We start from the raw sequence: 26,148 nt of genomic DNA, 5'->3' as shown, positions 1-26,148 counted from the left end.
GGGGGGGGGGGGGAGGTGCAAGAAAGGCAGTCCCTCTCAGGATGTTGCCCTCTCCCTGCACCTTAGAGCCAACCCCCTCCCTGACCCCAGTCCCTGCTTGGGTTTGCCTGGCAGGGTGGGGGAGGGAATTCCCTCCCAGGCTTCCTGTCCACCCACCTTGCACCCTGCCCCTTCTGCTCCAGTGGTGAACAGCGGGTAGCCTGGCAGGGGTTGCTGCCACTGCTAAGCAGATCTTGGGGGCCCATGCCAGTGGGAGAGGGGATTTAAAACCTCTTCCCCTACCACCACCTGAGCCTGCCAGCCCATGTTCCCCACCCACTCTGCTTCAGCAGGGAAAAGTCTGGCAGGAGGTGTTCCCCCTCCCCCCACCCAGGCAGACCCAGCTGCAGTCCCCAGCCAGGTTTCCTCCCTAACCCCATCACCAGCCCTCACTGCTCTGGCTAGGGAACAGAGGGGTGGGGGCAGCCCTGCTCTCTGGAGCAGACAGCACAGCACAGTCCAGTCCACTCCAGTCCAGTCCAGAACTGCAAAGTATGCTGGGGGACTGTGATTTAACTTAAAACTGGATGGGGTCTGGGACGGAAATTTCATAAACTGGTTTGACCTAAATCAGTTAAGTCTGATACTACATTCAATCAGGTGCATCTTAAACCAGTTTCAGTCATTTTGAAACTGGTTTATGTGCACTGAACTTCTGACCTGTTACAGATTTAAACCAGTTTCTGATCACTCAAACTGGTTTATTTGTAACTTCTGTCCCAAGCCTGTCTGTAGCATGCAGCAGACTGGGGAGGGAGCAGAGAACACAACAACAGACAAGGCAGGGATCAGAACACAGAGCAACTGATCAGGCAGGGCAAAGGGAACAGTGTGGTGCTTGGGGAGAGTATGGGGCTTACCTTATGGCATGCCTGTCACAAAGGTTGGCTCCCAGCAATCTAAACCATTGTTTGTGGCCTTTGAGCATGACATTGTAAACTTGGTTGCACAATGGGAATGATCCAAACCCTGCTTTTCTTAAACTTAAGCATTTGTATCAGCCCACTTCAATGGGACTGCCTTCAGGCTGAGGCCTAGTAGACCAGCTGCCTTCAGCTACATCCTCTGTAATCCCTGAAGATATTTGTGTGAGCAGAAGTGCTTTAATAGTAACTCCCTTGCTTGGTAACCATGGACTCCAAAAGGTGGGCAGAGCAGGCACCCGAGTGTAGAAGAATGCCGACTCCTCTCCCCAGCACAGCTACTAACATCAACTGACAAGAATGTTACAGTGGAGTGGGAAAAAAGGGAGATCTCAGCTACCTATGGCTTCCCTATGTTTCTGTTGTAATCCCTATGCAGATTAGGGCTGTCTCAGGAGCTGGTTTAGCTTGTAGCTTTGAGCATAGGCACATAAAATTAATATGCTGGAAACTGAAGGCAGGGATTTACAGTACATCAGCTACCTTGCAGTAACTACCTGTAGACAGTCTTACTCCAGATAAATAAAGACTAACCCAGCCTATCTATCAATAAAAGAGCTAGGTGAAGAACAAAACTTTCCCACGCATATTTCTGCCCAACCGCAGTAATCAGGACCATCCAAAAACCCAAGCTAGATCAAAGATCTGTTTCACTGAGAAGCAGAAATGTACACTACATTTTCTAACATCAAACTATTCCTCACCTGCCAAAGATAAGCACCAATATTTGAAACGGTTAGAGACAAATTATACTTGGATAGGTAGGTATGTGTCTTTTTGGTGGTTTTATGATGCTGTGCTTCACCTACGTAGCATTCTTTGGATGATCAGACTAGACCATGGACAGACCATATATATTTACAGAACAGGAATTATATAGATTGAGGGCCCCCTCCCCCATGATAAACCCTGTAGTAGTTATTATACATGTATGTTGCCAAAAGAAATTTAACATAATAAAAGGACAGTAATATAAAAAAAAAGCATCATGAAAATATTACATAGGAAATAAAAGGACAAAAGACCATCTCATGCCAGAACTATTTGCTGGTAAGAGCAAATGGAAACCTTGTTAGGCAACAAAGTGAAAAGCAAACAACAAAAGTCTGCTAACGGGAACAGGAGGCAGGAACTGTTATGTGTGCTTGGACAATGTGTTGCACATTGTGGATGCTCCTGGTAACAATATTGTTTTGTTACACCTGTTTCAAAGCCAAGACCATTAGAGGGTCATCTCATTATTTTACTTCTTCACATTTTACTTTTTTACTTTTTTTACTTTTACTTTTTCAGAAGAACTTGCCTGAAAACATGCTTACAATGTAATGAATTTCAAAGCAAGATCAACTGATGGGATGGTACTAGTCTACACTCATCCCCCCACCAATACATTGTCTTGACAATTCGTTTACTCTAAGCACTTTGAAGTGTCACCTACTACAATTTCCTGCAAAAACATCCTCTAAAAGAAGTGGAAGAGTTTTCTTCAATTATGGTCAGCAAGGGGTGGGGGAGAGTGGAGAGGGGGCAGCACTGGTATGTCCTAGTTTTGAGTGGATTTACACCTTCTAAACAAGTCACTCACCCCCTCTTCCAATTTGTTGTATGCCTGGTTCATACAGCTGATGAGAAGTCCTGTTCTTTTATACACCTATAATAGTTTTCCCATCTTAAGGTAAACTGTATTATTAGAAATTGGTTTGTACATTCAAAAGTTAAAGCAAACCAGGATTTTTCTTTAGTTTTGTTTGTCCCCCTACTTCTCACCCATATTAAAGATTAAATAAAGCTCAACAAAAAGAGAATTAGAATCAGAAAGAGAGTCCTGTATATTCCTAAATAATTACAAAGAACAATATGCAAACAGGTTGCAACAGACCAATTCAGCCACAATTCAGTGAAAGAGGGTTTTACATGTTTATACCATGTTACAGAATTGGGGCAGAAGAGAAAAAGAAATATGGACATAGTATAACACCGACATTGAATTTTTATTAAGATGGTTATTTCAAATAACAGAATTAATGTCACATAGTGAGCACTGAATGTACCACATCAAAATGAGAGTAAATTGGCTTATTTGCAACAAAATCTGTTTAGTCAAGATCCTAAAATTCTAGTAGGAAGTAATAAAATGCAAAAAATGCTCATGATTAAGCTTGTAAAGGATAAAACGAGTTGGGCTCCTGCAAGAAGTGACTCAAGTCACATTTTAACTCAGAAGTCAAGTTCACAGCCCTACCCGGTATCCAGAGGCCCACAGTAATTCGGAGTTATGTGGGTCTAATAGAGCTACTTGAAGGGTATGCTGAAAGCATTAAAATATTATTAAGATAACTCACCTGAAACTGAAAATTAGTGTCCAATACACAAGGAGATGTCATTCTAGCATTTCTCTGGTTTTGACAACTCAATTAAAAAACAAACAAAAAAAATTTCAAGACTTATTCTTTCCAGGTGAAAAGCTATCCAGATGGCCAAATACAAAACATCTGAACTACCAAGAAAATAAGTTTTAAAAAGGAAATGAATGACACATGCAATTCACATCTTCCTATTTCCTCCAAATACTGCAGTGCCCATAAATGCATCTAATAAGGTTCTCTAGAAAAAGCTATTTTTAATTAAGGCTGGCAGTTATTAATCCTACCCTGAAAATTCAGTATAATTATACCAAAGGCTTCTTTTTTAATTAGATGCACACAGATGGCAACTTACAGCATAGTATTACTGATTTGTGTTAGTCTGCTGGCATTTCTTTCTTCATATACGTGCAAACAAAATTGATAAGAACAATGTAAATAGACAAGATGGAGGGAAACCAGCAATTCTAACTCTAGCCTCACTAAATACAACATACCCTCTCTAATTCTATATTTGTTTTGTGTTTACACACACACACAAAAAAACATTTACCATTTTTTAAAACTACTACTAGTTTTAAAAGGATGGAAACAATGCAGCTTTCAAAAAAAGTCTGTAATGTTGTATTTAAGAAAGCATAACAAAGGATATTAACTTTATGAAATCAAGTGCACCAAAGTTAATACTAGTATTAAGGTTGCTAAGGAAACCTTAATTCAGTCCCCCTTGTGCATATGCATTATAACGCAATCTTTAATTACATGATCACATACTAGTTTTCCCTATTGGACTATTGTCTCATTTAGAGCACAAGATGGTTGGTGCTCTGAGAATGAATCGGTGTAAGGCAGCTGATGACTGATTCTTGCCCTCCATTGTTATAGAAGCTGGAAGGTGTAAAACAAATGAAACAGGTAACTGTTTCATGGGTAAGGCAGCTCAACGCTGCCTTAGAAAACTGGATTCTTTCACCACATTGTTCTAGAGACAATTTTCTGACCATCTGAGAACCTTAAAACAGAAATTCTACATGTAAACCATACTGACACCCCAACCCAATCCTTTAGAATAATCTATGAATGTGTTTGCCACATGACCTAATGCAGAGCTGTCCAACAGATCTACTGAGTTACTAGTAGTTGTAGTAGGTTGTTACTCTGTACAGACCAGTCACAGAGGAAGGAGAGGATAGATATACTTTCACAGCTACTGATAGACAGATATGAGAAGATATACCTGGGTTAAATGAAAAATTCTGTACAGGAGAGCACTCACACAGGGATGGGCAAAACATGGCTCATAGGCCAGATCTGGGTCACCAACGGATTTTATCCAGCCAGTGGTAGGTCCCTTGGCTCCACCTAACCAAGGTGTGGCATGGTGCCCCAGCAGCAGCAGGTCCTTTCAGCTTTCACTGCCAGTGTTATGCTGCTGCCGGACCCTGCTCCACTGCCCAGGCACTCCAGCCTGTCCACCTTGCACCATTGCCGGGGGTGCCAGATGGAGTGGGTGGGCAGGGTCTACATGGGGAACAGCCTGGGGACTCAAGCAGACAGGGCATGCTCAGTTGGGGTGGAATGGAGCCACAGGCAGGCAGAGTGACATCTTGGAGCAGTATGGGCAGGAAGATTGTAGGTGGGGCTGGAGCCAGGGCCAGAATTACAAGGTGGTGACAGTGCGGGGCTGGGGCCTGGAGTAGAGCCATGATCTGCTTTGCCTACATGTCCCTGCAGTGGGTGCCAGTTCTGTAAGCAGGGCCATGCCAGAAATGGATCACATCTCTGCTCCAGGCCCCACGCTGTTACCACCCTGCAATCCTGGCCCTAGCCCCACCTGCCCATCCTGATCCCAAATGCCACTTTCCGCCCACCCATCCCATGCACCCAGCCAAGTGTGCCCTGCACGCAGGGGTCCCAGGCTAGTCTCAATGGAGACCCCAGAGCTGGGAATCGCTAGGCAGTGACAGTGAAGGGCTGGGCCCCAGGTAAGAGCCACTTAGCAATTTGTGGTGAGCTGTTGTGGGCTGGAAGGTGGGATATTCTGACTAGACCCAGCATAGTGCTGGGAAGGAGGTCGGGGGTGGAAATGTTGACCCAGCCCACAACTCACCAAAACTCCCTAAGTGGACCTCCAGCTCAAATAATTGCCCAGCCCTGCTCTAGTGGTTCTAGATCATTGGTTCTCAACCTTTTTGGACCAGAGACAACCCTCACCAGACTAGAGGAACACTTCCATGTTTTTTGTGAACTCGGTGGCACCCAATTTCGAAAACTAATTGCAGTACTTACCCTCCTTGAAGAGAGGCTGGACCGTGGGGGTGGGGAATCACCCAGGCAGGAGCAAGTCTGAGCCTGTGCTTATCTGCTTAATTTACCTGCTCATCTCCTCTCAACTCCCAGCACACTTCAAAAAAATCTGGTGGCACCCCAAGTTTGAGAACCACAGTTATAGATCTTTCTGCCTTTGTACTCCTAGCACGTCTGATTCCCACTTGTCCCCAGACTCCTGGATCCTATTGTGTGCTTTTTCTACTGCTCTGGAACACCTCGTTCTGTTGTCCCTTCTTCCAACCCCTTCCTTTCGCATGTACTTTTTCTCACTTCTGTATTCCAGTATTTCTGCCTTTTTCTAGTCACCAGGTCCTTGAAGCATGGAGCAGAGACAAAGCATAGCCTCCCTGTAACCTACAGCTCCCACATCTAGCACTCTATTAGTCCCTAGCAGTGAAGAATACTTGCACAAAGTCCTGTTCATCCCTGGGATAGAGCATACCGAGCATAGATGGAAAATTTGGCAGCCAAACTCTAAAATCTTTACTGAGCAGATTCAAACATTCAGAGGGTAACTTCAATGGCCCAGTAGAAAGTAAAGTCCTGACACCACGTAAAAATCCTCCCAAGCTAACTGTCCACTCTGATTCATGGATTCACTAGAACATAATGAAGCTGTTGAAAGAACTGTTTTAACAGATGCAAGTTACTTTCCCCCTTTCTCTCTGAACTGGCTGGAGTATTTTAGATGAATCTTTCAAAAAATTCAGCCTGAGGCAAGTACTCTGCATGGAAAGTTTTAGCCGAAGTGGTTACAATTTATTAAATTTACAAGCAACTGACAACAATCTTAAAAATGGGTAATATTTGGAAACCTTACCTACTGGCAGTGACTAGGTGCACAACAGTTCAGAATATAAACATACGTTTCCATCATCATGGCAAGTTAATTTAAACTGGAAAAAAACCTAACAGAAGGAAGTTCTTTTTCACACAACACATTAACTAATGCAATGTGAAATTCATTGCCACAAAATCATGGAAGCTGACAATTTAGCCAGATTCAAAAGGGGATTGGACAAATACTTGAAGGAAAGGTGCATCAGTAGCTACCGAACATGGGTATTAAGGATACAAACTCGTAATCAGAATTTCCTAGACATTAAATCCTGGAGGCTGTAAGGGGTGAACAGTGGAAAAAACTCCTCACTATCCCTTTCAGCATGCTTTCTGCCACTGTAAGACACAGGATACTGGGCAAGATGGACCTATGGTCTGACCCAATAGATGGCAGTCCTTATGCTCTAGGATCCTCCTTTACTTATTCTTCTTAAAAGTCACTACAGACATAAAGATGTTATTTAATGCCAAGTCTCTCATTAAGATACTCAGTTTTCTAATGAAAAATGGTATCTTTAAGAAACTCTTTTTTCAATAGGTTTCACTTCTCCACTTGATTCTGTGGAAGACTTATTATAGCCACAGACTCCGAAAACAAAAAAAAGGACACACCCAAGAGGTTTACACATTAACAGCAAGATTTTCAGAAACAATTAGTGCTTTGGGGGGGAATTTACTGTTTGAGTACTGAATTCAAGAGTTGATCACTCACTCTTTGGACATCAGCCCCTTTCAGGTATCTAGCTAAGAACTCAAAAAAAAAAAAGCTAGCCACTTCATAAAGTGTTCACTCTAATCTAACATACTTTTTATTTGTTACCACAAATTGGTATTTAAAAAAAATTAAGCACTATTTTAAAACATTTTTGCTATTAATTCTAGTGTAATTGCATATTATCTGAAAAAATAGTATGTTTCTGACCATTAAGAAGCCATATTGGTAATAAAAGCGTGTAAACATGACCTTGAACAAAGCATTTTTGAGTTTATGCTGTGGGTAGCAGTAACTGACATTTTAACCAAAAAAAGAAAACAATATATGTAAGAGCACTATTAAATCAAATCTGTGCAAATGAAATCATTAGAAGTATTTTATTATCACGAACTGTAACTAGAGAGGTGACAGATACAAGAGCAATCATTTTCAATATTCTACATGAGGAATAGATACTTTCCAGAAGCTGGGAAGTACTGAAACATAGCATTTAAAAAACAGAGTCAATGGAGCTGACTTCTTTATACAAAGTATTAGGAAAAACACTCCATAAAGACACAATATGCAAAAGGCAATCAGAAGTACAGTGAATCAAATACATTAATTCCATTGTCTTTGGTATCTCCCAACATATTTTGGAGACTGCTTGTTTTAAAATTTCCCCTCGTAATGGGATAGCTGCACATTACATTTCAGAGAACATACTTTTGAAGCGGGGAAAAAGGAAAAGAAGAAAATAAACAGTAAAAGATTATATCCAAAACAAATAGTTACTAGATAACTGCCAATAATTTGTGTGATAAGGTTAACAATGATTTAAGGTGTTTCTTATTTAATACAGAAAAAATATCAACATTTTTATTTCAGATACTGATTAATATTTAATCACAAATATATTGGGGTTTATAAAAATAGGTTTATTTTTATAAAACAAAAAGTATCTCTGTTATACTAAATTTACAACAGCCAAGTTACTTTAAGGCCTGAGTTTATTATATTATAAAATATTTTCTTTAAATAAATCTAAAGTAGTACAAAAAACTGATGCAATTATTTTAAAGAAAGTCAGACCAAACTGCTTCAATGATTAGTTTGCTCAAAGTTAAGAAACCAATTGGAAGTTTAAAGACAGAGGTTTGTTTTCCTCTTCCAATCAATGAAAGCTAGATCTCACCCATGCATCAGAGCAGTGCAACCAAAATCAAGTAGTCAAATTCACTTAATACAAATAGTCCCTTTTTTAATAAGTCATTCTTAAAAGTAAAGCATGTTTGGAAACATTTATTTTTCTTTTATATCCAGCACATGCTGTTCTATTTAAGTTTTTTTTATTTAACATTTTGTACACTTAACCAAAATTAATTTCCTATCCAAACACAGCTTGACACAAAGGTAAAAACTTAATAAGTATTCTGTAAAAAAAAAAAGAATCATCATTTGCTAACATAATAAAGATGCAAAAATTAATCTGAGTAAAAGCATGTTAAACAATATCACTAATACATATATGAACATAGAGAAAGTTGTATGTTGATGTGCCTCTGCTAAGTGGATGCTGCTCGCTTTCTCTCTTCAGTTAACAAAGGCAGCTCAACATATTTAACATTTACCAACCAATAATTTTTTGGGGAAAAATTAAAAAACAAATACATGACAACATTAAACTCAGCTATTTAAATCACAGATTTAAAAATAATGCATACAATCATACCATTGAACTGAAGAAAAACAAGTTGTTTTTAAGCAAGAAGTTACCAAGTTTAAGTCTTTAAGGGCTAGGGGCTACTTTAAATCTCAGAATGTAAACATTACTTTCCAGATTCAGAAAAGCAGATAACTCATACGAACTCAGATGCATTCATCCAATCAGTTAATAAAATCTTATTGCTAGTAAAAAGTTCTAATATTACTTACTGCTATTTCTCTGCATGCAGACATAGAAATTCCAGTACCTTCTATTTGTTTTAAAGCATAATCTTTATCATCTTTCCTGTGAAAGAAGAAAAGAAGTTTTTTTAAAAAATGCACTGTGAAATAATAGTGAACTTTTCAGCACTATTCAGATAACAGTGTATAGTCAATTCAGTCTCTGCACCTTGCATACTTTTTTATTGTCTGATAGTTTTTAATTGACAGTTACCTTAAAAACAAGTGCTACGCTATACAAACGAGCAACACTTGAACTGATAAACTAACATTAATATAACAGTTGTCATTACATAAAGAATGCTTAAATTCTTGTAAATGCAATGACTTAAAGTATAGTTATATTTAAATTCATCACCATCCTTTTCTACAATTTAGGGCACAAGCAACTTATCAGAGCAACAACCTATGGCCCAGAGAGCCAATGAATCCAACCCACCAAACCAGGGCTTTGCCCATGCTGCGTGGTGAGGAGTGTTGCCTCTGTTGTGCCTTAGATAGGCAGGGAGAGAAACAATAGTGGTGACCAGGTCCTAGCACCTGTCTGTCTCACATGTAAGCTGTGCCATTCCAGCCTGCTGCAGAAAAATATTGCCGACTGCTGCGTTGAAAGATAAAATTACAAATACATCATCTTACTACTCTGAAACACAGTGACTCTCCGCTATATTTTAAAACAAATCATGAACACCATGACTAGCCCAAAACCCGCATCTATAAAGCCTACCTAGCCCTTCCTCTAAACCTCAAACTCATTTCATACTGAAAATGAGTTCCTAGCAGCTTACCAATTTTGACTGGTAAGTGCCCGTTGTAAAATTTCAGACCACAGGCCCAAAATCTACTGTTAACCATTAATAAGTGGGATACATTTGAAAGTGGAGCTTGGGAGATTTATTTTTATTGTTAGTGTCTGCAGCTAACAGGGGAAGGCGGGGCACGGGGGAACAGAGCTGAGTCCTCTGTCCTTGACCTCTGAGAACCCAGGTCTTTAAAGGCCTACAGAACCAAGTCCCTACTGTGTCAAGAACATGTTTTGGATTAGCAGCCACAGAATTTCTTGGGGGTATAGCTATTTAAGAAAAAAGTTGTTAACTTTCAATTTTCAAATGATTAGTGTGAAGATATTTAAATGTGAGGCAAAAATTTCTGCACCATCACAGCAACAAATCACCACAACCTTTTAAAAAATTATAATGAAAAAAGAAGAGAAAAACAAACCAACGAGCTTCCAGAGGTTTCGGGGTTTGGTGCATTAAGAGTATTGAAATATGGGTCAAAGTGCCTTCTATATTGGCTTGGATGTGGGTTACCTGGCACTGTCAGAGACATTTTGCAAATTAACAGGAAAGAAGATCACTGGACAAATGGTCATGTTGAGTAAAATCATAATGGCACAAAATGTACAGAGTCAGTTTAAGTCACATGAAGAGGACCAACTTTAAAATTTATTTTAATTAGTTTGAAAGCTACATTGAACTCATTCTCATAAAAAGCAAATAAATGCACCCAAAAAACCACTAACTGTATATTAACCTCTAATTTTGTTCTCCTGGCATCTTGATTCAGTGAGTACCATGCTATCTAGGCTAAGTAATGACATTAAAAAAAACCCAAACCTGAATTGATTCAATCTTTGCAGGTTAGTCTAACCTACATAGATCAGATTGGCAAGCAAGTGAATAGACATTCACTTTTGATTCTGGAAATGCAGGCACATGCCTGAAGGGAAGGGGCATGGCCAGGCCCAGGGAGCTCGAGTATGATGGGGGCTGGGAGTTTAAACCCTGACCCTGGCCTGCAGGGACTCCAGCCAGGACGTGACTGACATGGAGGAGGGGAAAAGTGGGGGCTGGGGCATAGTCAAACCCCAGCCCTGGCCAGACACAGGCTCAGCATAGCACCCTAAGGCAAAGGGGGGAGGAAAGGGGTTTATTCTCCTCTCCCTCCTCTCCCCCTCCCCAGGGACCCCAGGAAGGATCTGCTTGGCTGGGGCAGAGCAGCCCCTTATCAGGGTCTCTTCCCCTCGCTTCTCCAGAGGTGGGGTGGGGGCATGGCTAGACACCAGTCCAGCATGGCCCCTGAAAGCAAAGGGGGCAAGGATTCCCCCTCCATCCCCTCTCCTACCTTCAACTCTCCAGTGATATAGGTGGGGGCCTGGCCAGATGTTGGCCAGCATGTCCCCCTGAGGTAAAGGGGGCAGGGAGGGGTTTTATCCCCTGTTAAACAGACACATTAAATACAAGATATACGCTTGCAGCATTTCATATTAAAAGCCTAGTGTTCACAGTACCATAGTTTAAAAGAATACATTATTCTGCACCTAGGGAGAAAGAACCAGCAGCATACCTACAGGCTGGGGAACTCCCTTCTCGTCAGCACAGAGGCAGAAAAGGATCTTGGAGTCATTACAGACTCCAAGATGAACATGGGCCGCCGATGTAGGGATGCAGTCAGGAAGACTAACTGCACCTTGTCCACATGCATCCACACATGCATCACGAGCAGGTCCAAGGAGGTGATCCTCCCCCTCTATATGACATTGGTCAGGCCGCAGCTGGAGTACTGCGTCCAGTTCTGGGCACCGCATTTCAGGAGGGATGTGGACAACATGGAGAGGGTCCAGAGGAGGGCCACTCGCGTGATCAGGGGGCAGCAGGGCAGGCCCTACGAGGAGAAGCTACGAGACCTGAACCTGTTCAGCCTCCAGAAGAGAAGGCTGAGGGGGGATCTGGTGGCCATCTATACGCTGGCTAAGGGAGACGAGCAGGCAATGAGAGAGTCCCTGTTCCCCCGAGCACTACTGGGAGTAACAAGAAATAATGGCCATAAGTTGACAGAGAGTAGATTCAGGCTAGATATCAGGAGGCACTACTTCACAGTCAGCGCGGCTAGGATCTGGAACCAACTTCCAAGGGAAGTGGTGCTCACTCCTCACTCCTACCCTGGGGATCTTTAAGAGGAGGCTAGATAGACACCTTGCTGGGGTCGTTTGACCGCAGCATTCTTTCTTCCCATGGCAGGGGGTCAGACTTGATGATCTGCTCAGGTGCCTTCCAACCCTACCAACTATGAAACTATTATCAAGATCTCGGTGTATAAGAACACTTAACTACTACGTGCCCAACCAACGTGCCTAGCCAGTCTTACTAAAAAAGGCTGCATGCTATATTGGGTGTTCATCTTAAAAACAGTATTTTACAAGTTAGCAGAAGCTCATAGAAATTAGTTACAAAAATTAGTGGCAAGGGAACAACACTAAGAGACACTGAAAAGCCAAGGATAATTTACTTGTGTAAGTAGGGACATGATAAAAGCACATACAATAATGTGTACATGGAAGGTAGATTAATTCTGTTCTTCTTCCACATAAAATTTAAGAAAACCTCAATGAAATTAAAGAGGTAAGAAACAAAAGTCATCTCAGTAAGAAAATTATCATCTCACACAGTAGATAGCCATCTGGAAACAGGATCTTTTATGCAAAATGTCAGGTAAACTAAGTATGGACAGTACTATTATGTTCATCTATATTCAGAATATTAAGTAACAATGCAGATAAAGGTCATAGGTGCTAGTAAAATGCAGCAACTTGTGTACTAGTTAGCACACTATATTAACTGTGCTTCCATTTTTTCTTGATTGCTTTAACTATTTGAGTGCAGAATACAAAGTATATTGAAAATATTTTGTAGAGACATAAATAACCTGGAAAGTATTTCTAAAGCATATAATCTAATGAAAGAAATTATAATGAAAAAGGGCAAAGAAAAAAAAAACCAAAGTTAATATGCAAAGGCATAAAGGAAAATGGAAACTTACTCAAGAAGCCTAATAATATTAAAATAACCTGTTAAAGAATTAATTAAGATAGCTCTTCATTTATAAATTAAAAAAAAACCCTCATAAAGGATGAAAACTGTACGTTTAAGGAGCACCAAGCTGTGTAGTTTAACACCAATCCCCAAGATGTTCTGCAACATTCATGGTCTATCTTGTAGGGAGTACCTACTTCAGATGGTGGTAAGCATCCTCAGCTTCTATACAAGACACTGAAAGCCAACACTACCTAAGTATTGAGCACCTCTAGGAATTCCTTAGCACACGGGTTTTCAAACAGCGGCCAGTCAAGAAGCAGCGAGTCTCTCGGCTGGTCAATGAGGTTGGGGAGATCATGGGAAAGGTGGGGGGGGGGAAGAGGGGGGCGCACCCTGCACAGTGGCAAAGCCAGGAGTGCCAGTGGCAAAACCAGAAGTGCCCCTGCTTCTCCGCACCGCTGCCATGTACCCCCTGGGGCCTTCCCAAGTACCCCTGGTTGACAACCCCTGCCTTAGCACTTGGTAAAAATCAAACCTTTGAAGAGAAGTTGCTTGTGAATAGATTGTCTTCATACATATACATATAAAAAAGGATATCCAATGAAAAGCCTGATTGGGACTCCCAGACACCATACTGTTACATGACCTCCTTTATTCAAAATATCTAATCAATTTGAAATTGGTTAAGCAATAAGATAGGAGGGAGAAAATTTATACCTGAAGCTTCAGAAGCAGCAATAACATGCATGGTTACTTCAACCAAAAATGCATTAAATTGCATTAAAAAGTTCCACTGGAATTCATTTTAATTGACTGTAGTTTAAGGTAGCTTCTTAAAACAAAAAATCATGTGATGCATTTGCAACTATCTATCTTAGAGAAAAAGATTCCACTGTCTTAAACCCAAAGAGAATTCATTTTTCATTTCCCTCTGAAGTGTCTACTCTATAGCAACAAATGACGCTTTTAATTGTTGATAGAGCATACTCTCTTAAAGAATAGAAACAAATTGTGATGAATAGAAAGCAAACAGTCTATTTTACATTCTGCCTTCAAATATACCATTAATAGTATTAGAATTAAAACACCTTGAAAAATAACCATTAAATTAATGCCAAAGTAATTTTGTCTCAGCAACATTCATTCAAAGTTCTCTGTACAATTTGCTACTCTAATTTTCCTCATCCAGTCATTTGTGAATTTCTGCAAAAGAACACCTTAGCTTTGTATGATTAACTGAGACTTATGCAGCACAACCCCCCTCTAACTGTATAACCAGTGAAAGTCAATTTCATTATTAAACATTAAATATTAATAAGCATGATAGTTAAATTAGGATTTACAGTAAACTGTAATATTCAAATATGTGAGGGAGACAGACAAGAAAAAAAATCCAATAGCTTGGCTCCTCTAAATGCTGGAAAGCACTTTGAATAAAGGAACTAGAGGGAACTTAAATGCTTTATTTATAGGCATTATCACAATAGCATTTCTGTCCTCAAAATTAAATCTTAGCTACGATGATGACGTTAATGCAGATTAAACTGCAGCATTCATACTAATTTTCCCAAGTGGTATGTTGATATTAAGCCCCTGTCTACACTTAGCAACTCTACTGCCAGAAATTTCTGGCAAGAGACAGCAGCTGCCACCAGCAAGCAGCTGGAATGTGTTCAGATCCATGCACTTCTGTTGCCTCCAAAAGTCTCCATCACTGCAGTTGTGCCAATACCAGAAAGGGCACCCAAAGATGGCATCAGCTGCTGAAGGAGACACAGTAGCCAACATAATGCATGGAAGTGTTCACAAATTTCTTTTGCGAGATGCCAACAGAAAACTTCTTTAAGCGAAGTAGGCAGTAACAGGAAGAGATTCTGCTACCCCAGGGGAGCCCTGAAAGTAGTCACAAGTATGGTTTGACCTGTAGAACCCAAGTTGTCACCAAAGATTTCATAATGTAAACCAAGTTTAAATATCTGAAAGTCACCGCATTTTAGGTTTGTGTTTAAACATGAACAGAGATAGGAACCTGCCGAAAGACAAAGTAGTGGCACATTAGAAAGAATGAAAGGTGTCTTGAAGTAACATTCAAAGCAGTGAACATTTGGCGTTTCCACTTTTTAGTGCCCCCAAGGCGCAGCAACAATCTTCAGTATGCTTAAAAGTAAACTAAAAGAGTGTAACTAGGAATTTCAAAGTTTTGGCGTAACATGTATAAGCCAAGTTCCTATGTGCTATGGCACTTACTGAAGGGTCAGAGGAATGGACTACAGATCCTCAGCTAAACATCAAACTTGCTATGCTGATCACAGAACTACAAGAAGTCTTCAGTCCAAAATCCCATTTTGGAACTATTTATTTTATTTACAAACTATTTATTTTATTAACATATAAGATTTATATGCTGCACTGCCTCCTAAAGGGCTCGAGAAACTAGAGTACAGGTGGGCAATTATTTCAACTGGTGGGACACTTAACTAGTTTTGGTGAGCTCTTGAGGGTTTTGCACATAAAAATCTTTCAACAGATATAATTTTAACAAATTATAGATAAAAATCAAATCATACAATAAAAATCAAACACCAACCATAATATTTTAATTTTATTTCAAAAAATAATTTTTGTCTCAATTTATAGTTTTTTAATAGTGTATAGAGGTGACTGCATAATAGCTCAAAATAAAGTTTTGCTCTTGAATATGGTATTGTGGGCGAGGGGTGCATGTGTGGAGAGAGCTAGTCGTAAGCTAGGTCCTGGGAGCCAGCTGGGAGGGGAGGGGGGTGGGGAGGGGCGCATGCAGGCACTGCAGTGGAGCTGCAGTCCTTTGCCCTCATCTGGAAGAGCTGCTCCTGCTGCTGCCTAGTATTGCTTGGCTTCCCCCCACCCTCCCGAAAAAACTTCTCCTCCTCCTCCAGCCCCTGCTGCATCACACCGGGCAGCAGATAGTGCAGGGAAGTGGTGGCAGCACATGCCCAGACAGGCATGGGGGAAGCTGCAGCCAGGCGGCTCCTACCCCAGGCACACAGGGGTCCAGCTCTAGCTCCTGACCACTTTTCACCCACTTGGCCACTGATAGGTGGCTGCTCATCACACCAGGAAGCTGTGCATGCTTATGGGGGACAGGGCTGAGGCAATGCCATGGGTGGGCATGGGGCATGTGTGGGTGGAAGTGTGGTACAGGCTGCCCCAGATGGGAGCAGGCAGGGCTCGGCACCATATGGAGCGCCGCGGTGACAGCCATGGGCTGAATACAATCAACTGGTGGGCTGGATCTGGCCTGCAGGCCATATTTTGCCCACCCCAGTGCTTAGTGCAATATAGATGCATATTTAAGAAAGGAACCTCAGAAAGTCTCCAAGAGCTAGCATATATGTTTCACTCCACCACTGTGTCAGCATTCTAAGAAAAAAATTTACTGGACATGTATTTCTCGCTTATGGGACTTCCCAGGAAGGGGAGTTTGAGCCCTTGAATGCTAGAATTGTATTTTATTCTATATAGGTTTTCATATCACTGATCACCATAGTATCAACCACTGAGCAGAGCATTAGCAACATGACTAATCCATCATATGCGTGCTCTCTCATCCTCTCCACAGAGGCTAAGAGGAAGAATGGCCAAAGGAAAAGGCCTCCATTCGCATGAGAAAGTAAAGCAATAAAAAACAAGCCAGCATGAATGAGGATACAAATTTGATTCTCCTTAAAAAGCCAGCACTGTTTGGAACAAAGCCCCAATTAAAAGTACTGCTCTGCTAACAGACAAGCTTTTTTGGGTAGATGTGATACCTTTTATTAGACCAACTGTGTGGTTGGAAAAAAGTTCTTTGTAAGCTATCGAGCACAAGCACCCTTCTTCAAGCATAGGGAGTCTCTGCTGTTCTAAGATCTCCTACTAACAGGACAGAATTATGTTTTAAAGGGAGAGGGGGGAATCACAGGCAGTTTGCACAACTAATTGGGCATTCTAACAGAAGGAAAAATAGGGATGCTTACAGTTTTTAGAGATGCTTACAGCTTTTTAAGGAAAGAGCAGCTGCTTTTATATACATAAAGGCTCTTGTTTAATATTTGTGCAAGTATTTAAGCAAGTTAAAAATTAAGATCAGAAGGAAACAAAAAAGTCTCCATCATGGACTTATGACTTAAAGTTCTGAATGCAATAAAAAATGAAATATCCTATATAAAGGCAAGATTCTAATCAACTATTAGCCCTGCTACTAGAGCCTGGGGGGAAAAGAGGGGGGTATTAATAACATTAAAGTCTTTCCTGTGTGAGGTTAATTAGTCCCCACCAAGTGCCAAATAATCTTTAATAAGAAAAAATATTTTTTTAATATCATATTTTATGCTCGTTGAAGACTGACAAGTGGACTGCACTGGCTGCTTTGGTAACTGATCCCCTGGCAAAGATTTTCATGTTCTAACACTTAAAGCAGGGGTGTCAAATTCATCTGGCCTTGGATGAGGGGCACAGAGTCACTCTGTGGGTTAAATCAGATCTGCAGGCTAGAGCAGACTAGCCTCACATGCTGGATCAAGTCCACAGCTGGAACTACATGCACCATAAAAAACTTGTTACTTCTCACATACTTCCTGGACCATCACAACCACAACACTCCTAACCCTACCAATAAAAACCCAGCACTTCCCAAAGTCCACAGTCATGAAATGGGCACTGGGCATAAAGTGATTGCCAAAAGCTATGGACCACTTCAGACCTAACAGAAAGGCATGTTCTAAAAGCTGATTCTGCTCACTTGAAATGCAATCCCAGCAGCCCCCCTCCTTTGAAAAAAAGGAAGTTTCATTGGGAGAGTCGCCATTGATAGCAGCTATGGCAGTATAACAAATGGAAACATAGTTATCTGAATCTTCAGTGTCATAAACAAATATCTATTTCATGTTATAAGATATGGGCTATACCCTCTTCTGGTTGTAGCTAGCAATTAATTCCGACTTTTGTGTACCTGAAACCCCTGAGTATCACTACCTCTACCTTGTACAAGTTCAAAGCAAACAGAACAGCAGACACTACTGGAAGCAAACATCAGACGACACTTTTCAGCAGTCAAATATGCTATCAGATAAAAGTACCATCAACTTTCATAGCAGTGTTTTCTAAAGAAATACCTCTTTATAATGAGACCAAAGCTGCTTTTACTTCGTAAGAATTGCTCTAAGCAACATTCTGTGTTCTCAATATTGAAGTTTATCTATAAACAGTCATTGCAAGCATGACCCTTCTCTCTACATGCCATTGGAAACCATACATACAAAGTAATGTATTACTTGTTTCAATGTCACAGGTAGTCTGGAACAACTGTAGGCAGAAGGAAACAGTTAAAAAAATCCTCTCATTTTTAACACTTGGCAATTTATCTGACAAATTATTTACTTTTAAGCATAATAATACTCTGTCACTAACAGTTGATAACAGAAAAGTTAAGTTTTGCTAGTTCATTACTCAAAGAAAAACCTAGTTCAAAGATGAAAATATTTGTACAACAGAGTTATTATCCCACTGCGCTGCATTATAAACATATCACAATCTTAAAAATGAATAATACCTATAGAAGGCAATCAGGACGCATAGAAGAGATATTATATCTTTATTAGACGAACAAGATTTTTGCAAAAAATGTCTTTAAATTGCAAGCTTTTGGGCACAAACGCCCTTCACCAGGCAGTGGAGAAAAGATTGTAAAAAGTTCTGGGTAGAAATGAAAGTTCATATTTCACAGGATTTCACACAGGAGTCAACAGATGGAAAACTGCTCTGGGCAATCAGTTTATAGCTGGTACGGAGCCTCTGGATCTTGGGCTTACAATCTTTTATCTACCATGCGTCCCGATTGCCTGTTCTTCTAGACCAATACGGCTACAACCTGGATACCTAATACCTATAGAAGGAATTAAACAATCTTCAATAATCAACTAACTTCTCATCTATTCTCAGCTTCTGTTACTGAAGTCTGAGAATTTCTTTTTTTGGCACATTTTACTCCTCAAGCACTTATACATGCAATCCAATTTCCTCTGACCTTCCATTTGCCTTTATTATGCATAAACCGTGGTGTCAATCATGACCCTTCACTCTTCTTCCTGTACATTTTGTTACAAGCCTACTTTATACCACCTGTCCAACACCTCATGAATATACCACCACTGTTGTCTCCTGCTGAAATGCTCCTTCAGATAATCAGTGTGTCATCATACCACATCTGCCTTTTCCATGACCTCCCCAAATTCCATTCCCTCGGGGTGGCCAACATGCAGCTCTTCAGAAGTTAATATGCATCTCTTTGAATCTTTGCACAAGCACACAGTGACCAAATGGAAGCTGGTCACTGTGTACTTGTGCAAAGATTCAAGGAGACGCATATTAACTTCTGAAGAGCTGCATGTGGCTCTGGAACCACAGGTTGGCCAACCCTGCCCTAGACTCTGGCATGCACAAAATGCCACTCCCTACAGTTGCAAAGAGGCAAAGTGGCAGGATTGCATTATTATTCCCTTAATTATCTGTGGCTTTTGGCACCCTATAAAAACAAAAAAACAAAGAGTTTACAAACTAAGAGGCTCACAGAAGAAAAGATTCACTTGAACAATCTAGGAAGGAAGAAACAGTCTCTCTCAACTGAAAGTCATTTCTTGTGATTGCAAAAACAAAGCAGTGAAGAGGAAAGGGGACAAGAAAGTGGCGTTTTGTTTAATCCACACTAAAAGTTTTCACATATTGGGATCAGCATGGAGATTGAAGCGTGAGGGTGTTAAACGGAACACTGGAGACATAATATGGAAAAACGCACCATGGGCAGTCACCTTTCATCCCTCCCCTAGTCTCCTACTACCTTTCTTGATTTCAGACACAGGAACAGAGCAGAGCAGTGCCAGGTAGTGCCATGGAGTACAAGGCATTCTGCAAAACAGTTCTCTAGACTGGCAGTACAGTTTGCTACTGCTGGAGAAAACCCCCCCCCCCCTTTTTTTTTTTTTTTTGCAGGCAAAGCCAATGTGGGGGTGGGGAGGAGAATTATGCTAAATTCAGCAGCAAAAAAAAATGGGGGGCAGTTTTTCCCCCACCAGCAGCAAATTCCACTGCTGCTCTACAAAACTACCATTCCCAGAACACCTTGTGCTCTATGACACACACGGCCTGCGCCAGCAATGTACATCATAAGAACAGACAACAAAGCTGATAGACAGCAAGCAGCAGAAGCAACTAGTACCCGGTACTGGGGGAGGGGCAGGGTGTGCCCCTGGCCCCTGTCCTTCTGGTGCCTCTCCTTAGAAGATTTATCCCTTAAACTAAAATAAAATAAAAATAAGCTAGCTTATGCAACGGTTTTAAAGTAATTTTGCTTTTAACTGTTATGCAGTTATGTAAAAATAAAATGAGTTGCAGTACCATGAACACAAACTTGGGCTCCACAAGTAAGCAGCATTATATATTTTTGTACTTTTTTTTAAAAATTCCACCCAAAACCTTAAAGGTCCTACAGTGGTATGATAATCAACATTACTGGCTTGTTAAAAAGCAAAGGCATCAGGTATAAATAAAGTATGGGGTTTGAAGATGACAGTAAATCCTTGGAGGGGGAAAAAATCATCTAGAAAGTAAAATTCCGAGGTGGAAAAAAAATTCCAAAATCAACCACAGACCCAATACAAAAAATACTCCTGTAAGTAAAATACCAAAAATGTACTAAGGACTGAATAAAACAAGTCCATTCCTGCCCCCAAATTAATTTACCACCCAAAGTCCCATCCCTGCAATCTGATCTGTACAAGTTAAAATTTACAGCTGCAGAGGCTCACTGATTGTAGTCTTGTCCCTACAGATGGTGTTTTTAAATTTTAAAAGAAAAAGCAGAAAAAGGAAGTAGTATGATACATAGACAGGGCAAAAATAAGTGAGACAGTAAAATCTGCAAAATGACAATGAGTTATTTGGGTTGGTCAACATCAGGAGGGCTGTGAGGAATCTCAAAGTAACCTAAACTAGGAAAAACTGAACTAGAATTCATCCCACCAGGTCCTAAGCCACTGGCAGCCAACCCCGTTACCAGGGTGCCACAAATTAAATTCAGCTCCCTCCACCCCTGCCAATGCCTCCGAGGTGCTCCTGATAAAGTTTGTGTCCTGGGGTGCTGGAATGTAGGAAGGGAGACTCCAGCCTCTGGCTGCAGCTGTGTAGAGTTGGGGCAGGACGCTGCTGCAAGAGGAAGTATCCCTCTCAAAGAACCAAGTTAACTCTTTCTTGGGCCTCAAACTGCAGTTTCATGTTACAAGAGTCCTGAATTTGGAGGCAATTACAGGGCCAAGGAAGGGTTAACTTGGCTCTTGGCAATAATACCTTCTCTTACGCTGCTCCAGCACTCTGCTCTCTGGCCTCTGAGCCTCCAGGGCTCCCATTCCACACAGCAGCTGCAGCTGTGCGTGGCACATGCACCACAGATTGGCCACCCCTGTCCTAAACTAAACTGATCAGCCTTGGGAAAAGGCATACTCTTAGGGTTACTATATCCAGGTTTTCCTGGACATGTCCTCTTTTTGGATCCTCCCATCTCCATGTGGGCATTTGATAAAAAAATATGAGCAAATGTCCAGGATTTTGGTCAGCTCCGCTCCAAAAGTTTTCCCAGCACCTCCCAGCTTGCCCAAGCAAGTTGCTGCTTGGGTCTGGGAGGAGTGCAAATGGAGGCAGGGCACATACTCTGGTTTAACTTGAACCAGCAAGGGGTCTGGGGCAGAAGTTTCAGAAACCAGTTTGACTCAAATCAATTAAGTCTGATACTACATTCAACCGGGTTTATCTTGAAACTGTCATTTTGAAACTGGTTTATGTGCACTGAACTTCTATTCTGTTACAGGTTTAAACCAGTTTCTGATTTCTTTAAACCGGTTTATGTACAACTTCTGTCTCTACCCTTATGTATAATTAGTATAGCTGTCCCACACCATATATACCCCTCTTTACAAAATATATTAGAAAATTGTACCTTTTGGTATGAAGGATGGTAAAGGACTAGGCTACCTATTTTCCACTGGCCAATAAGGAAAAAGCTCAATCAAATGTGCATTGCTTAAAAGGGAAACAAAACAAAATAATGAAAGCTGATCATCTTCATTCAAATTTCTAAGAAACAGCTCGTTTGGAATTCAAAGCTGTATGTGATTGTGATCTGATTTTCCTTAGGAGATGTTGACAGATATTTACATGTCAGTCATTTTTATTCTTAAGGGGAACGAGCCAATAAACCTCTATGAGAAGAAATTCAGACTTCACCCTCTTGCATTGTCTTCTACGTAATATTACCAAGTGGTATAAGAGTGCTGCAAGGCCTACAAACAACAGGGTGAATTAAAGAGATAGTTACATCTTTAAGGCTGAACTCCTGTTTGTTTAATAGGAGGATTTTGTGTCCTGACTTTTTTTAGCCGACTGCATAGGTAACAATCTAAAAGTATGAACGAGAAATGAAAGCAGCTTTAAAACATCTATGAAAGTTTCATTACTATAAATTGCTTACTGCTATAGAAATAACAATTTCAGAAGGATATACAAAACAGTCTGCATAGCAATAAAAAGGTTCTTACTTGCATTAGAATCAAGCTTACCAGAAAGCAGAATAGACACAGAACAAAATTATGCTGGAAACGCTGCAAAAAATCAAATCCTCACTTTATGGAAACATGGAAGGCAGAAGAACAAATTCAAAGGACATAAAATGCAGACAGCAAACACATTCATCCCCATAGCATAAAAGCAAAATCCCTCAATTAAAACAGTATACTTGCAAATAACTAGATTTTAAATAAATACACTAGGTTAGGATTTGTGTGGATTTTTTTTTAAGTATACCTTTTTAGGTACCCATTTCTCAACACGCCTCATAGGTTAGACCAGGGCCCTCCAACCTCTGAGTGGCTACAGGCCATATCACCCCTTCATCACATCCTCTGTGGACCACAATAGTATGTCACTAGGGGTACAGCAGGAAGCAGAAGCTGAACAAAGTCTGAGAGAAGTGAGCTATGTAACAGGCAATGGAGGGAGGCAGTGACAGCTGGGGAAGCAGTGCCTGATTCATGGGGCAAAGCAGAGAGGGCTGAGGATGTAAGTAGGCTGCATGTTGCTTGCACACTGTTAGTTGGACAGCCCTGGCTTAGATCAACTCATGTCAAATCCTGGCATCTTCAACTTTTTTTTGCTCCTCCCTTCTTTGAGACATGGCAGAGCACCAGGATAGGCCACCTTAACATGCTGCAAAAACTGTCATCTACACAGACAGGCCCTGGCACAGGCAAGTGTCGGCAGAGCTAGACGTACTCTGCTGCAGTGCTGAAGAGCGCTACTGGAAGGTGTGGTAAAGCTCCATGTTGGGGTAGACTGTGTCAACATACTCTGGGGAAGCAGATGGAAGGAGGATCAGCACAAGAGGGTGCCTTAAAAAGGCAAGTTCAAAAGATTCTAATTTATTCAGAGTATCCAGCACCTTATGGGAGGAAATTCCCACACTCGTAAGTCAGTCTCGGTAAGAAAAAAAGCCTAAAGATGCATTAATGTTTACCTGAAGAACCTGGTCTGCCTACCCCTGTATGATTTATTGGTCAGGCTTGAACCTGTTAACACCACAGACTTTTGCCACTTGCATTGTTGAAGTTATTGTTTGGAGAAGCATGCTTTTGTTTCCTGTAAAGGAATGGAGGACACATACCCAACTTTACTATAATGGTGCATACCTATTTATGAACTAGTGGTAGGGTGCTAGGTATCAGGATTTTGAGAGTCCTACTCCCGGCCCTAAAAGCAGAGTCGGGTCCTATGGTTACAAACGGCACAGTCAGACAAAGATGCTTTGTCCAACTGGTGACCCGCAAACCACAGGTAGCAAGAAGACCCTATATAAATTCCTTACGGTCAGACTTCGATTCTAAAAGCCTTTTTTTTTTTTGGAAATAAAGCCTTTGCTCTGGAGGGTACAAACATCGGTGTTTATTAGGAACTGGATGACTGGGTGCCCCAAAACATTGCTAAGCATATTTAGAGCTTACTGCCTAAAAGGTCACCAACTGTAGGTCACCCACACAGACTCAACCAACCAAGTAGGAATTAAATGTGCTCCCTTGTAGTAGATGCTTGGTAGCAGTCAGTTCCAGTTTCCACATCACAAACTCACCACCGTGCTTTGTGGTAACTGACAAAATGAGAAAAGGCAGCAAGAAGTGAATCAGCCCTGTTATCCCCAACAGAAGTTTCCCCCATAACTTGGACAGCTGCATGCTGGGAAGACAGCATAATTTGGAGAAACTCACACTTTTCCTGCCCTATACATAAAAAACAAAGGTTCATTTGCCCAGACTGCAAAGATGCTAAATTGGCTCTTTTTTTTAAGATAGTTTATTGTAATTTGCAAATTCAGCCAATTTGCATATACATTCACTAACCTGCAAAAAGTATTGCTTCCAGCTGTACAAAGTTTGACAGCTATTTAGTGGAGATCCAAAAACTATAGTTTTCTTCGAAATAGCAGCACACTTAATAGGCCTGTGGATAGAAGCTAACTGGCACTGTTGCTATGTATCACAGTCAGGAGAGGAAATTTTATATAGGGACCCTGGTGTAAATTGTTAGTCTTATAAAATGCTTCATATAAGCACACTTTTACATAGAGGCCATTTCAGGATCTCAAGTCTTGCTGCAGTCAGCTGCAAACATCTTCTCTAATTTATTTTGAACCTAATTATGACCCCTTGGTTTTACAATGGAATACTCTAATACAGGGTTTTTCAACCTTTTTTAGTCTAAGTACCCCCAGCAACCAGACACCCAGCTGGGACAGAAGGGGGGGTAGTACGTGATTGGATGCTGAGGGGGAGTGGGGTAGCATGCAGCTGAACACAGAGCAGGGAGGTGGAGATGGCGCACGGGCGGGCGGGGATAGAGCACTGCTGCCTCCCAGGAGCAGGGCGGGGAAGCTCACTGGGCTGATGTGGCAGCAGTGGCTGCCGTGTGCAAGCTTTCCTGACCCACAGAGGGTCACTACTGCTCTTACCCTGCCCTGGCTCTGCTCCTGGGAGGCAGTAGCACTCTATTTGTGCCTGCCCACGCGTACCCACTAGGACCGGTCCAAATATTCCCAGGGGTACACATACCCCTGGCTGACAACCCCATGTCTAATAATAGGCTAAGTACAGTCAAAAAGCATGAGGCTGAATAATTCAATCTTCACAGGTTAGTCTAAACTGCGTAGACTTCACCGATAAACAAGTGAACAGACATTCACTGTTGATTTCAGAAATGCAGCCACAAGCCTGCAGTGGCCCAGGCCAGAAGCTGGGGGGTGCTAGAGCATGTCTTCCTGCTGAGCTGGAGCAGACAGCTAGGGTCAAGGCTAGTCTGCCCACCCTGTGAGGGTGGGGTTTGTGGGGGAGGTACAAAACATCCTGGGATGCTAGGGTACTGTGAGTTAAATTAAATCTTGAAGGGATCTGGGATAGAAGTTCAATAAACCAGTTTAACCTAACTACATCCATCCAGATTTATCTTAAACCAGTTTAAGCCATTTTGAAAGCAGTTTATGTGTACTGAATTTCTGGGCTGACTACAGACATTCAGAAAGTCCAAATCTGAATTGATTCCAACCTTGCAGGTTAGTCTAACCTGCGTAAACTGAACCGGTAAGTGAACAAACATTCACTTTTGATTCCAGAAGTGCAGCCACATTCCTGCAGTGGCTCAGGCTAGAAGCTGGGGGATACTACAGCAAGTCTTCCCTTCCTTTTGCAGTGGCCACAAGGCTGGAGGGAAGCTGAACTGATATTTTCTTTAAAGCAAGAAAGCTGAATAAGCACAGGGACCGCTTTTCCCTCTCTAACAGAAATGGTCTTTCCAGTTTTGATTGTGGCACTGCACTAACCATTAAGTAAAACTGTCCATTTTACACCCTTCATTTTATATTTCACCTTATTATGCATCATGGGCTTTTTTTAATGGGTCCATCAATGAGGTATTTAAATTCAACTGACACCAAGTGTGTGAGATAGTGCTCATGCTAAGCAAGGCCTAGCATAATTAACAACGCACTAAAACTCCCCGAATGCTTCAAGGAGGTTGAGAAGTCAGTGACTGACCTTCTGGTTTTCACTCTCTGACCCTTGAATAGAAATGCTGACAGCATGATAAAA

At 41.3% G+C, this 26,148-nt stretch overlaps 1 protein-coding gene across 3 annotated transcripts in view; it reads right to left on the bottom strand.

The window, feature by feature from the left end:
• CDK8 (cyclin dependent kinase 8) overlaps positions 1-26,148 on the bottom strand; it is a 152,568-nt gene that overhangs the window by 63,352 nt on the left and 63,068 nt on the right. For 2 of the 3 annotated variants that reach the window (XM_019524919.1, XM_019524920.1), the window contains exon 2: positions 9,126-9,201. The exons of the other annotated variant lie outside the window; for it this stretch is intronic. In XM_019524919.1, coding sequence (XP_019380464.1) covers positions 9,126-9,201 — 76 coding nt within the window. The remainder of the gene's footprint in view (positions 1-9,125; positions 9,202-26,148) is intronic. 3 annotated transcript variants of the gene reach the window in all.

Source organism: Gavialis gangeticus, unplaced genomic scaffold (assembly GCF_001723915.1).
Source record: "Gavialis gangeticus isolate Ggan-Ray unplaced genomic scaffold, GavGan_comp1, whole genome shotgun sequence".
Lineage (NCBI taxonomy): Eukaryota > Metazoa > Chordata > Crocodylia > Gavialidae > Gavialis > Gavialis gangeticus.
The sequence above is the reverse complement of the archived record's forward strand: the minus strand, read 5'-3'. Positions and strand labels throughout refer to the sequence as shown.